This window comes from Apteryx mantelli, chromosome 40 (genome assembly GCF_036417845.1).
Source record: "Apteryx mantelli isolate bAptMan1 chromosome 40, bAptMan1.hap1, whole genome shotgun sequence".
NCBI classification, from domain to species: domain Eukaryota; kingdom Metazoa; phylum Chordata; class Aves; order Apterygiformes; family Apterygidae; genus Apteryx; species Apteryx mantelli.
The window spans coordinates 93164-107036 of NC_090017.1; the positions used below are offsets into that span (position 1 = coordinate 93164).

General features: G+C 71.1%; 1 protein-coding gene and 2 non-coding genes across 3 annotated transcripts; 1 reads left to right on the plus strand and 2 right to left on the minus strand.

Annotated features, from left to right (window-relative positions):
• Nucleotides 1-7: 7 nt before the first annotated feature.
• LOC136995191 (uncharacterized) lies at nt 8-12822 on the minus strand. Its single transcript, XM_067315004.1, has 13 exons — nt 12274-12822; nt 10515-10556; nt 10344-10401; nt 9770-9835; nt 9527-9562; nt 8979-9103; nt 7971-8217; nt 6136-6368; nt 4826-4889; nt 3840-3887; nt 2994-3112; nt 1480-1618; nt 8-192 (listed from the first exon to the last, which is right to left on the minus strand). The coding sequence occupies exons 1-13, from the start codon at nt 12418-12420 to the stop codon at nt 83-85; spliced, it is 1434 nt and encodes a 477-aa protein (XP_067171105.1). The 5' UTR covers nt 12421-12822; the 3' UTR covers nt 8-82.
• A 512-nt stretch (nt 12823-13334) lies between these two features.
• Nucleotides 13335-13416, minus strand: TRNAL-UAG (transfer RNA leucine (anticodon UAG)). The gene has a single exon. It is a non-coding gene; the product is annotated as a tRNA-Leu (tRNA).
• A 218-nt stretch (nt 13417-13634) lies between these two features.
• TRNAL-UAG (transfer RNA leucine (anticodon UAG)) lies at nt 13635-13716 on the plus strand. The gene has a single exon. It is a non-coding gene; the product is annotated as a tRNA-Leu (tRNA).
• Nucleotides 13717-13873: the final 157 nt, after the last annotated feature.

Genomic DNA, 13873 nt, shown 5'->3' on the forward strand with positions numbered 1-13873 from the left:
GGGGGGTCCCAGTTCCCGGACGCCGGGGCCCCTCGCTGCCCGGATGCAGGGGGTCCCAGTTCCCGGACGCCTGGGCCCGGCGCTAGAGGCGGACGATGCCCAGGAAGGTGCCGTGGGCGCTGAGGTCGAAGGAGGCGTTGGCCCGCGGCACCCGCAGGTGCAGGCGGTCGCCGCTGCGCAGCCGGAACACGCCTGCGACACGCCGCGCACACGGGGGGACACACATGCACACAGGGGGACAGCACACGGGGGGACACGCACATGGGGACACACACATGCACACGCCATGCACATGGGGACATGGAAACAGGGACACGCACATGGGGACGTGCACACGGGGACACGCACACGCCACGCACATGGGGACACGGACACGGGGACACGCACATGGGGACACACACACAGCATGCACATGCCACGCACATGCCACATGGGGACATTGGCACACGGGATGCACATGGGACACGAGGGACGGGGGACAGGGGGGACACGGGGTCAGTGATGGTCTTTGACCCCCCCCAGTCCCTCCCAGTCCCCCCAGTTCCCTCCCAGTTCCCCCAGTCCATCCCAGTCCCTCCCAATCCCTCCCAGTCGATCCCAGTCCCTCCCAGTTCCCCAGTCCCCCCAGCCCCCCAGTGGATCCCAGTGCCCCCAGTCCCCCCCAGCCCCCCCAGTCCCCTCCAGTTCCCCCCAGTCCCCCCAGTTGATCCCAGTCCCTCCCAGCCCCCCAGTTCCCCCAGTTCCCCAGTCCCCCCCAGCCCCCCCCAGTGGATCCCAGCAGATCCCAGCACCCCCAGTCCATCCCAGTCCCTCCCAGTTCCTCAGTCCCCCAGCCCCCTCAGTGGATCCCAGTCCCTCCCAGTCGATCCTGGTTCCCCCCATTCCCCCCAGCCCCCCCCACCCCCAGCAGATCCCCGCAGATCCCCGCAGATCCCCGCGCCCCCAGTGGATCCCAGTCCCTCCCAGTGGATCCCAGTCCCCCCAGCAGATCCCAGCGGATCCCAGTGGATCCCTGCACCCCCAGTCCATCCCAGCCCCCCCAGCCCCCCAGTGGATCCCAGTCCCTCCCAGCTGATCCCAGCAGATCCCAGCAGATCCCCGCAGATCCCCGCGCCCCCAGTGGATCCCAGTCCCTCCCAGTGGATCCCAGTCCCCCCAGCAGATCCCAGCGGATCCCAGTGGATCCCTGCACCCCCAGTCCATCCCAGCCCCCCCAGCCCCCCAGTGGATCCCAGTCCCTCCCAGCTGATCCCAGCAGATCCCAGCAGATCCCCGCAGATCCCCGTGCCCCCAGTGGATCCCAGTCCCTCCCAGTGGATCCCAGTCCCCCCAGCAGATCCCAGCGGATCCCAGTGGATCCCCGCACCCCCAGTCCATCCCAGCCCCCCCAGTGGATCCCAGTCCCTCCCAGTGGATCCCAGTCCCCCCAGCCCCCCCCCAGCGGATCCCGGCGGATCCCGGCGCCCCCCCCCCCCGTACCGGCGGTGAAGCAGGAGGCGTGGGCGCGGGGGGGGGCGGCCATGCTGCGGACGCAGCGCAGCAGCGGCTGGGGGGGGCCCCGGCGCCCCCCCCGCACCAGCACCTGCCCCATGGTGAACGTGGGGTCCGTGAACAGCACCTGCCCCCCGCGAAACACGCCTCAGCGCGCGCATCGACACGCCTCTGCACGCCTCGACACGCCTCGACACGCCTCCGCACGCCTCGACACGCCTCCACACGCATCCGCACGCCTCCGCACGCATCCACACGCATCCACACGCATCCACACACATCCACACGCCTCAGCGCGCGCATCCACATGCATCAACACCCATCAACACACGCCTCGACATGCATCAACATGCTACCGTGCACACCTCTGCATGCCTCCATATGTGTCCACATGCCTCAACACACCTGAGCACGCCTAGACACGCTACAGTGCATGCCTCTACACGCCTCCACACACCTCCATGTGCCTCAGCACGTGCCTTGGCATGCCTCAGCATGCCTCAACATGCCTCAGCACACGCATCAGCACACCTCGACACGCCTCCGCATGCCTCAACACGCTACAGTGCACACCTCGACATGCCTCGACATGCCTCCATGCGCCTCAGCACACCTGCGCACGCCTCCACACACCTCCACACGCCTCCACACGCTACAGTGCATGCCTTGACACGCCTCAACATGCCTGAGCACGCCTGTGCATGCTTGCACACGCCTCTGCACACACCCCTGCATGTGTCATGCCCCAACATGCCTCAACACGCACCAACACAGCTCACACACGCCTGCATGCAGCGCTTACATGTGTGGGGCTGGCACGGAAGGGGGGACTGGGGACATGGGGACACGTTGGGGACACGTTGGGGACAAGTTGGGGACATCGGGGACACGGGGACATGGGGACACATTGGGGACAAGGGTGTCACCTGGCTGTAGACGAGGTAGAGGCCGGGACACCAGATGGGGACATGGGGACACGGGGATGTGGGGACACATTGGGGACACATTGGGGACATGGGGACACGTTGGGGACATAGGGACACATTGGGGATGTTGGGGACACGTTGGGGACGTTGGGGCCGCAGGTGTCACCTGGCTGTAGACGAGGTAGAGGCCGGGGTGCCACATGGGAACATGGGGGCAGGGGGACACATTGGGGACACGGGGACACGTTGGGGACATTGGGGACACGTTGGGGACGCGGGTGTCACCTGGCTGTACACGAGGTAGAGGCCAGGGCACCAGATGGGGGTGTGGGGACACATTGGGGGACACGTTGGGGACACATTGGGGACATGGGAACACGGGGGACACGTTGGGGACATTGGGGACGCGTTGGGGCCGCGGGTGTCACCTGGCTGTAGACGAGGTAGAGGCCGGGGTGCCACATGGGAACATGGGGACGTGGGGACACATTGGGGACACGGGGACATTGGGGACACATTGGGGACACGGGGGACACGTTGGGGACATTGGGGACGCGTTGGGGACGCGGGTGTCACCTGGCTGTAGACGAGGTAGAGGCCGGGGCTCCGCACGGTCACCAGGGGCCCCGCGGGCTCCAGCGCCCGGCCCTGGCGCAGCGCCGGCTCCCAGGCCACCTCGGTGACGTCCCCCTCGCCTGTCCCACCGCGGTGGCACCACCGTCACCGCCGTGTCACCACCATGGGACCCCCCCCCCCCATGGGACCCCCCCCCCCCGGCCACCTCGGTGACGTCCCCCTCCATGTCACCTCCATGGCACCCATGGGACCCCCCCCCCCCAGGCCACCTCGGTGACATCCCACTGTGGTGGCACCCATGTCACCTCCATGTCACCTCCATGGCACCCATGGAACCCCCCCCCCCCAGGCCACCTCGGTGACATCCCACCGTGGTGGCACCCATGTCACCTCCATGTCACCTCCATGGGACCCCATGGGACCCCCCCCAAGCCACCTCGGTGACGTCCCCCTCCATGTCATCTCCATGGCACCCATGGGACCCCCCCCAGGCCACCTCGGTGACGTCCCACCGTGGTGGCACCCATGTCACCTCCATGTCACCTCCATGGCACCCATGGGACCCCCCCCAGGCCACCTCGGTGACATCCCACCGTGGTGGCACCCATGTCACCTCCATGTCACCTCCATGGGACCCCCCAGGCCACCTCGGTGACGCCCCCCTCCATGTCACCCTCATGGCACCCATGGGACCCCACGGGACCTCAGGGACCCCCCCCCCCCAACCGCAGGACCCCCGACCCCAGGCCACCGGGGGCCCAGGCGTCCGGGACACCCCCCCCCTGCCCCCCCCCCATCCTGGGGACCCTCCAGCCACCGGGGGCCCAGGCGTCCGGGGACACGCACCGACGCTGAAGCGGCTGTTGGGGACGAGGTGCAGCACAGCCCGGGTGCCTGGGGACGCGTCACCCGTGTCACCTGTGTCCCCCCCCATGTCCCTCCATGTCCTTCCATGTCCCCCCATGTCCCCCCATGTCCCCCCATGTCCCTCCATGTCCCCCATGTCCCCCATGTCCCCCTATGTCCCTCCATGTCCTCCATGTCCCCCTATGTCCCTCCATGTCCCCCATGTTCCTCCATGTCCCCCATGTCCCCCATGTCCCTCCATGTCCCTCCATGTCCCTCCATGTCCCCCCATGTCCCCCATGTCCCTCCATGTTCCTCCATGTCCTCCATGTCCCTCCATGTCCCCCCATGTCCCCCCATGTCCCTCCATGTCCCTCCATGTCCCCCATGTCCCCCATGTCCCTCCATGTCCCCCCATGTCCCTCCATGTCCCTCCATGTCCCTCCATGTCCCTCCATGTCCCCCATGTCCCCCCATGTCCCTCCATGTCCCCCCATGTCCCCCATGTCCCTCCATGTCCCTCCATGTCCCTCCATGTCCCCCATGTCCCCCCATGTCCCTCCATGTCCCCCATGTCCCTCCATGTCCCTCCATGTTCCTCCATGTCCCTCCATGTCCCTCCATGTCCCCCATGTCCCCCCATGTCCCTCCATGTCCCTCCATGTCCCCCATGTCCCTCCGTGTCCCTCCATGTCCCCCCATGTCCCCCCATGTCCCCCCATGTCCCTCCATGTCCCCCATGTCCCTCCATGTCCCTCCATGTCCCTCCATGTCCCCCCATGTCCCCCATGTCCCTCCATGTTCCTCCATGTCCTCCATGTCCCTCCATGTCCCCCCATGTCCCCCCATGTCCCTCCATGTCCCTCCATGTCCCCCATGTCCCCCATGTCCCCCATGTCCCTCCATGTCCCCCCATGTCCCTCCATGTCCCTCCATGTCCCTCCATGTCCCTCCACGTCCCCCCCGTCCCGTGTCCCCGCACTCACGGGACTCCCAGGCTCTCGCCGGGGGGGTCCCCAGCTCCCGGCGGTCGCGGCCGCCCCAGGGGTCCTGCGAGGGCGCAGGGGTCACGCCGGGGGCCCAGGCGTCCGGGTGCCACCCCCACCCCCCCCCCCCAGCCGGCACCCGGCACGTACGTGTCGCCCAGCCCGGCGCACACGTGAGGACACGCCTGGACACGCAGCGCCACCGGCTGCCGCCAGCCCCGGGGCCCAGGCGTCCGGGAGGGGCCTTGCTCCCGCCGCGAGGCCTCCCTGCCCCGAGGGGCCCAGGCGTCCGGGGACCCAGGTGTCCGGGACCCACCCAACCTGGGGGCCCAGGCGTCCGGGACCCCCCACCCCAGGGGCCCAGGTGTCCAGGACCCCCCACCCCCAGGGACCCAGGTGTCCAGGACCCACCCAACCTGGGGGCCCAGGCGTCCGGGACCCCCCACCCCCAGGGACCCAGGCGTCCGGGCCCAGGGGACCCAGGCGTCCGGGGGCCCAGGTGTCCGGGACCCCCCACCCCAGGGGGCCCAGGTGTCTGGGACCTCCCACCCCAGGGGGCCCAGGCGTCCGGGACCCCCCACCCCAGGGGCCCAGGTGTCCGGGACCCCCCACCCCAGGGGGCCCAGGCGTCCGGGACCCACCCAACCTGGGGGCCCAGGCGTCCGGGACCCCCCACCCCCAGGGACCCAGGCGTCCGGGCCCAGGGGACCCAGGCGTCCGGGGGCCCAGGTGTCCGGGACCCCCCACCCCAGGGGGCCCAGGTGTCTGGGACCTCCCACCCCAGGGGGCCCAGGCGTCCGGGACCCCCCACCCCAGGGGCCCAGGTGTCCGGGACCCCCCACCCCAGGGGGCCCAGGCGTCCGGGACCCACCCAACCTGGGGGCCCAGGCGTCCGGGACCCCCCACCCCCAGGGACCCAGGCGTCCGGGCCCAGGGGACCCAGGCGTCCGGGGGCCCAGGTGTCCGGGACCCCCCCACCCCAGGGGGCCCAGGTGTCTGGGACCTCCCACCCCAGGGGGCCCAGGCGTCCGGGACCCCCCACCCCAGGGGCCCAGGTGTCCGGGACCCCCCACCCCAGGGGGCCCAGGCGTCCGGGACCCACCCAACCTGGGGGCCCAGGCGTCCGGGGGACCCGGGTGTTCGGGGACCCAGGCGTCCGGGACCCCCCAACCCCAGGGACCCAGGTGTCCGGGGGCCCAGGCGTCCGGGACCCCCCAACCCCAGGGACCCAGGTGTCCGGGGACCCAGGCGTCCGGGACCTCCCACCCCAGGGGGCCCAGGCGTCCGGGGGGCCCCGGCGTCCGGCTCACCTGCAGCCGCCCCCGCAGCTCCTCCAGCTGCGCCCGCAGCGCCCCCAGCTCCCGCCGCTGCTCCAGCACCGCCGCCAGGCACAGCAGGGCCCCCAGGGCCGCCCCCCCCGCCAGCCACCGCCCCCCCGCCCCCATGGGCCCAGGCGTCCGGGCCGCGCTCCCCCTGCCTCTGACCTGCCTCCCTCCCCCCCCGAACTGCTCCCAGGGGCCCAGGCGTCCGGGACCCTCAGCTGCTACCAGGGGCCCAGGCGTCCGGGGCACTTCACCTCTCCCAGGGGCCCAGGCGTCCGGGACCCCCAACTGCTACCAGGGGCCCAGGCGTCCGGGACCCTTGACCTCTCCCAGGGGCCCAGGCGTCCGGGACCCCTCCCGACCACTACAAGGGACCCAGGTGTCCGGGACCCTTGATCTCTCCCAGGGGCCCAGGCGTCCGGGACCCCCTGCGTCACTACCAGGGACCCAGGCGTCCGGGACCCCCGATTGCTCCTGAGGGCCCAGGCGTCCAGGACCCCCCCCCGACCACTACAAGGGGCCCAGGCGTCCGGGCTGGGCTCCCCTCCCCCGATCTCTGCCAGGGGCCCAGGCGTCCGGGCGCTCCCCCCCCTCGCCCCACCTGCCCCTACCCCTGCGCCGAGGACCCAGGCGTCCGGGCGCCCCCGAGCCCTGCGGTCTTGGTGCTGCTGGCGAGAGGGAGCCCAGGCGTCCGGGTGCCCCCTCCTTCCCCCCCTCCCCCCCCCCGGCAGGGGCCCAGGCGTCCGGGGTGGCCCCGAGCCGGGATCTTGCGCAAGGTGGGGAGGAACCTGCAGGGCCGGAAACCTCCGGCTCCTGCCAAGGGACCCAGGTGTCCGGGCGCCCCGCCCTGCCCTGCCCCGGGGACCCAGGCGTCCGGGAACCTGCTCCTGCCAAGGGGCCCAGGCGTCCGGGCACCCCGCTGCCCCAGGGGCCCAGGCGTCCGGCAACCTGCTCCTTCCCAAGGGGCCCAGGCGTCCGGGTGCTCTGCTCCCGCCAAGGGGCCCAGGCGTCCGGGGAACCCGCTCCCACCGGAGGACCCAGGCGTCCGGGTGCCCCCCCCGCCCCCAGGGGCCCAGGCGTCCGGGCGCCACCACGCAGACCGTCTCGTTTTCTCGTATCTCTATTTTATACATAATTATAATTTCTGATATAAAATCTCCCCCTGCCGCCCTCCCCCCCCCCCCCGCAGGCTGGGTGCCCCGGGGGGCGGGGCCTCCTGTGGCTCCGCCTCCTCACCCCACAGCCAATGAGGCCTGGCCCTGGGGGGGGGGGGGGAGGCCGGTGCTCCCAGGCTGCCCCAGGGGGCCCAGGCGTCCGGGCCCCCCCCCCCCCTCCGAAGGGACCCAGGTGTCCGAGTCACCCTCAGAGGAACCCAGGAGTGCAGGTTCCCCCCCCCCCCAAGGGGGCCCAGGCGTCCGGGCCACCCCCAAGGGACCCAGGCGTCTGGTCCCCTGCCGAGGGGGCCCAGGTGTCCGGGTCACCCCTCCCCAAAGGGACCCAGGCGTCCGGGTCATCCCCAGAGGGACCCAGGCATCCAGCCCCCCCCAAGGGACCCAGACACCCCCTCGAGGGGGCCCAGGCGTCCGGGGCCCCCCCCACCTCCTCGAGGGGGCCCAGGTGTCCGGGCCACTCTCCCCCCTCGAGGGGGCCCAGGCGTCCGGGTCACCCCCCCTCGAGGGGGCCCAGGCGTCCGGGCCACACACCCCCCTCGAGGGGGCCCAGGCGTCCGGACCCCCCCCACCTCCTCGAGGGGGCCCAGGCGTCCGGACCCCCCCCCCCCCCGCCTCCTCGAGGGGGCCCAGGCGTCCGGGCCGGCCCTCAGCGCACCTGGAAGAGGCCGAAGTAGGTGAGGTAGGGCTCGGGCTTGAGGCGGACGCGGGGCAGGGTGCGCAGCGCCAGGGGGGCGGCGGGCGGCAGCGCCAGGAGCCCCCCCAGGCGGCAGCCCCGCAAACGGGCCCCGGCGTCGCCCGGCCGCGGCGGCGGCAGCTGCTCCAGGCACCGCAGCGCCAGCGCCCCCCCCACCGCCACCTCCAGCTTCAGGTAGGCCGTGCCCGCCTCGTCGAAGTGCGCCTGCCGGGGGGGGGGGGGGACGGGCCCAGGCGTCCGGGTGAGCGGGGCGTCACCCCCCCCACCCCGACCCTGCGCACGCCCCTGGGGGCCCAGGCGTCCGGGGGCCCAGGTGTCCGGGTGAGCGGGGGCGTCACCCCCCCCACCCCGACCCTGCGCACGCCCCTGGGGGCCCAGGTGTCCGGGGGCCCAGGCGTCCGGGTGAGCGGGGCGTCACCCCCCCCACCCCAACCCTGCGCACGCCCCTGGGGGCCCAGGCGTCCGGGTGAGCGGGGCGTCACCCCCCCCACCCCGACCCTGCGCACGCCCCTGGGGGCCCAGGCGTCCAGGTGAGCGGGGGCATCACCCCCCCCCCCACCCTGACCCTGCGCAAGCCCCTGGGGGCCCAGGTGTCCGGGTGCTGACCTCCCCCCTCACCCCCCAGGGCCCAGGTGTCTGAGGGGCCCAGGCGTCCCGGCACTGACCCTCCACCCTCCTGGGACCCTGGTGTCCAAGGGGCCCAGGCGTCTGGGGGCCCGGGTGTCTGAGGGGCCCAGGCGTCCTGGCACTGACCCTCCACCCTCCTGGGACCCTGGTGTCCAAGGGGCCCAGGCGTCCGGGGGCCCAGGTGTCTGAGGGGCCCAGGCGTCCCGGCACTGACCCTCCACCCTCCCAGGGCCCAGGTGTCCAAGGGGCCCCGGCGTCCGGGTGCTGATTCTCCCCCCTCCCGGGGCCCCGGTGTCCGAGGGGCCCAGGCGTCCGAGGGGCCCCGGCGTCCGGCGCACCTGGCTGTAGAGGTAGTAGAGGCCCGGCCGGGCCACGCGGAAGCCGCCGCTCGCCGGGTCGTAGCTCAGCGGCGACGTCGCGTTGAGCCGCGACTCGGCCCAGCCCCGGATCGTCCCGTCCGCCTCTGCGCGGGGACACGGGGGGGGGGGCAGCGTGGGGCCGTGGGGACACCGTGGGGACATCGGTGGGATACGGGGATGCTGGGGGCATGGGGACATGGGGACACTGGGGGGACACTGGGGGGACACCATGGGGGGACATGGGGACACCATGGGGACACCAGGGACATGGGGACACCGTGGGGACATCGGGGGGACATGGGGATGCCGGGGGCACGGGGACACCATGGGGACACCATGGGGACATGGGGTGACATGGGGACATCATGGGGACATGGGGACACCAGGAGGACATGGGGACACCATGGGGACATGGGGTGACATGGGGACCCTCCAGGACACCATGGGGACAGAGACCCCCCCCCGGGGACAGCCCCCCTTCCCCCGGCTGGGAGGGACCCAGGCGTCCGGGCCCCCCCCCCCGTTACCTGCCAGGATCCCGTCCCGCGACGCTCCGGCCTGAACTGCAACGGCAGCACCCGGTCACGGGCGCCCGGACGCCTGGGCCCCCCGGACGCCTGGGCCCCCCGGACGCCTGGGCCCTCGCGGGCTGGGGGAAGGGCGCCCGGACGCCTGGGTCTTCCATCCGGGGGAGGGGATCTGCCCCTGGGTGCCCCCCCCGGCCCCCCAGGTGCCCCCCACCCCTGGGTGCCCCCCCGGCCCCCCCTCACCTTCGTAGTGGGCGGCCCAGGCCGGGGCGGCAGCAGCTTTGCGGCTTCGGGGCCTCTTCCGGGGCGCTGCAACGGCAGTGAGGGTGCAGGGGCCCAGGCGTCCGGGGGGCCCAGGCGTCCGGGCATGGCCCCATCCCCCCCCAGGGGGCCCAGGTGTCCGAGGGGCCCAGGCGTCCGGGCATGGCCCCATCCCCCCTGGGGGGCCCAGGCATCCGGGGGGCCCAGGCATCCGGGCACGGCCCCATCCCCCCCCAGGGGGCCCAGGTGTCCGAGGGGCCCAGGCGTCCGGGCATGGCCCCATCCCCCCTGGGGGGCCCAGGCATCCGGGGGGCCCAGGCGTCCGGGCACATCCCCACCCTTCCAGGGCACCCAGGAATCCAGGGGGCCCAGGTGTCCGGGCATGGCCCCATCCCCCCTCATGGGACCCAGGCGTCCAGGGGGCCCAGGTGTCCGGGCATGGCCCCATCCCCCCCCAGGGGGCCCAGGCGTCCGAGGGGCCCAGGCGTCCGGGCATGGCCCCATCCCCCCTCATGGGACCCAGGCGTCCGAGGGGCCCAGGCGTCCGGGCACTCACCAGCGCGCCGGTGCCGGGGCGGCCGGGGCTGCTCCTGGCTCAGGCCCCGGGGCAGGAGCTGCAAGGGGGGGGGTGGAAATGGGGGTAAAAAGGGTGTAAATGGGGCAAATGGGGTGTGAACGGGGAGAAAGGGGGGTAAAGGGGGTGTAAACGGGGGGTACCGGCACCTACCCCGGGCGGCTCCAGCGCCGACGCCCCCCCCTGCAGCAGCGCCTGGGGAGAGACGGGGCCGTGACCCCCCCGGGACCCAGGCGTCCGGGCTCTGCCCCCTCCCCCGCCCGGACGCCTGGGCACCCCTGGCCTGGCCGTGCTAGTGGGGTTCGCGCCGGGCTTTTGCACGGGGTTTGTGAGACGTTTGCACAGCGTTTGCACGGCGTTTGCACAGCGTTTGCACGGTGTTTGCACAGCGTTTGCAAGGAGTTTGCACAGCGTTTGCACGGCGTTTGCACAGCGTTTGCACGGTGTTTGCACAGCGTTTGCATGGAGTTTGCACAGCGTTTGCACGGCGTTTGCACAGGGTTTGCACAGGGTTTGCATGGTGTTTGCACAGGGTTTGCACAGCGTTTGCATGGTGTTTGCACGGCGTTTGCACAGCGTTTGCATGGTGTTTGCACAGCGTTTGCACGGCGTTTGCATAGCGTTTTGCACGGGATTTGCACCGTTTGCCCAGCGTTTGCACGGTCCTTGCACAACGTTTGCACAGCGCTCGCGCTGCACCTGCAGCAGGTTTGCGTGACGTTTGCAGCGGGGTCGCGGCGCGTTTGCACGGCGCTCGCAGTGAACTCGCAGGGCGTTTGCTGTGCGTTGGCAGCTTTTCCGCCGTGCGTTTGCAGCCCGTTTGCAGTGAGTTTGCAGCGCCCGTGTGCAGCATTAGCAGAGCATTTCCAGTGCAATCACACTGCCTTTGCGTTGCGTTTGCACTGTGCTCCCAGCGCAATTGCACAATATTTGCAGCAGAATCACGCAGTATTTGCAGCGCGATCACCCAGCCTTCGGAGTGCCTCTGCGGCGTGTTTCCAGTGCAATCGCACTGTATTTGTGGTGCTATCGCACATCTTTTGCAGCGCATTTGCGATGTGTCGCCAGGGCAATCGCACAGTATTTGCAGTGCAATTGCACCTGTTTGGCAGTGGCATCACACGAACTTTGCAGTGCGTCGGTGGCATATTTCCAGTGCAATCGCACAGCATTTGTGGTGTAATTGCACACCTTTTGCAGTGCACTCGCAGCATGTTCCCAGTGCAATTGCATGGCATTTGCAGTGCAATCGCACAACTTTTGCAGTGCAATCGCACAAACTTTGCAGTGCGATAGCACAACTTTTGCAGTGCGTTTGCAGCGTGTTGCCAGTGCAATAGCACAGTGTTTGCAGTGCAATTACACAACCTTTGCAGTGCAATCGCCCTGTATTTGCAGTGCAATCGTACAACCTCTGCAGTGCGTTCGCAGCGTGTTGCCAGTGCAATCGCACAGTGTTTTCAGTGCAATCGCCCTGTGTTTGCAGTGCAATCGCACGACCTTTGCAGTGCAATCGCACAACCTCTGCAGTGCAATCGCCCTGTATTTGCAGTGCAATCGCACAACCTCTGCAGCGCGTTTGCAGCGTGTTGCCAGTGCAATCGCACAGTGTTTTCAGTGCAATCGCCCTGTATTTGCAGTGCAATTGCATGACCTCTGCAGTGCAATCGCACGACCTCTGCAGTGCAATCGCACAACCTTTGCAGTGCAATTGCACAACTTCTGCAGCGCGTTCGCGGCGCGTTGCCGGTGCAATCACACGGTGTTTGCAGTGCAATTGCACAACTTTTCCAGTGCGTTCGCGGCGCGTTGCCGGTGCAACCGCGCGGCGTTCGCAGCGCAATCGCGCCGCCCCCCCCGCGGCCCCGTCGCGCGCCCCCCGCCCCCCCCACCGCCCCGCGCGGCCCCTCACCTGCGCGGCGGGCGCAGCGCCGCGGGCCCAGGCGCCGAGCGCCAGCCCCAGGCTGAGGCCGGCCAGGCTGAGCGCGGCGCCGGCGGCGGAGCCCAGCAGCACCAGGCGGGCGCCCCGCAGCGCCCCCGAGCCCCGGAGCCGGCCCATCGCCGCCCGGGCCTGGGCCTGCGCCTGGGCCTGCGCCTGGGCCTGGGCCTGCGCCGGGCGCTGCACGCGGGGCGCGACGGGACGGGACGGCGGCGCCGCCGCAGGAAGCAGGACGTGGGGGCGAGCGCGGGGGGAGCGCGGCCCGGCCGCCGGGGCCTCGCGCCGCAGCGGCCGGGCTGCAAAGCGGCCGGGAAAGGGGGGGGACGCGCGGAGCGTGCAAAAGAAACGCGTGCGCGCGCGCGTGCAAAGCAGCCAGGGGACGGCGCGGAACGGCCGGGAGAGCGAGCGTGCGCGTGCAAAGCAGCGGCACGAGCGTGCAAAGCAGCCAGGAGAGGGTGCAAAGCGAACGCGGATGAGCGAAGCGGCGAGGGGACGGTGCAAAGCAGCCGGGAGAGGGGGCGAGACGAGCTGGGGGGGGGTGTGTGTGTGTGTGTGCAAAGCAGCGGCACGAGCGTGCAAAGCAGCCGGGAAGGGGGTGCGGAGCGTGCAAAATAAACGCGTGCGTGTGCAAAGCAGCGAGGGGGCTGCGCAAAGGAGCCGGGAGAGGGAGCGTGCGCGTGCAAAGCAGCGGCGCGAGCGTGCAAAGCGGCCGCCGGAGGGTGCGGAGCGAGCGCGCGCGTGCAAAGCCGCAGGATTACGGCGCGGGGCGAGCGTGCAAAGCGAGCGCGTTGATGGTGCGAAGCAGCCCGGAGAGCTGCAGCGCGGCGGCAGCGGCACCGCCAAACCCGCGCACACGCGTGTGCAAGCGTGTTGCACGCGTGCACACCCGACCCGAAGCCCCCCCCCCCCCCGGTCCTTGCACCCAGCAAAATTGGGGTGCAGGGACGGCGGGATCCAGGCACCCGCAGTGGTGGCGGTGGTGGGGGGGAAGGGGGTGTTTTTTGGGGTGAAAAAGGGGGGGTTTGGGCCCCGCCTGGCAGCGGTGGGATTCGAACCCACGTCCCCGCGGGGACTGGAGCCTAAATCCAGCGCCTTGGACCGCTCGGCCACGCTACCGCCGCGCCGGGCCCCGCGTCCGCCCCCTCAGCCTCCCCCCACGGGGCCCAGGCGTCCGGGACGGGACGGGGGGGCCCAGGCGTCCGGGATGGGGGGGGGGGCTTTTTTGCAAAGGGGGGGGGGGGGTCGGCTCTGGGAAGGGGGCCCAGGCGTCCGGGCAGGTTTGTCCCCCCCCCCGCTCCGTGATCCCCAGCATCCGGGCAGCCCCCCAGCACCCCGGTAGCGTGGCCGAGCGGTCTAAGGCGCTGGATTTAGGCTCCAGTCCCCGCGGGGACGTGGGTTCGAATCCCACCGCTGCCAGCGGGGGCCGGACCCCCCCCCCCCTTCCTTTTTTCCACCTCCCTCGGCCCGTTCCCGGACGCCTGGGCCCCTTCCCGGCGCCGCACGGACAACGCGAAGGAGCCAGAGTTGAAAATTAGTAAAACTTTTATTTGCCCAAAAAAAAAGCAAAGTTACA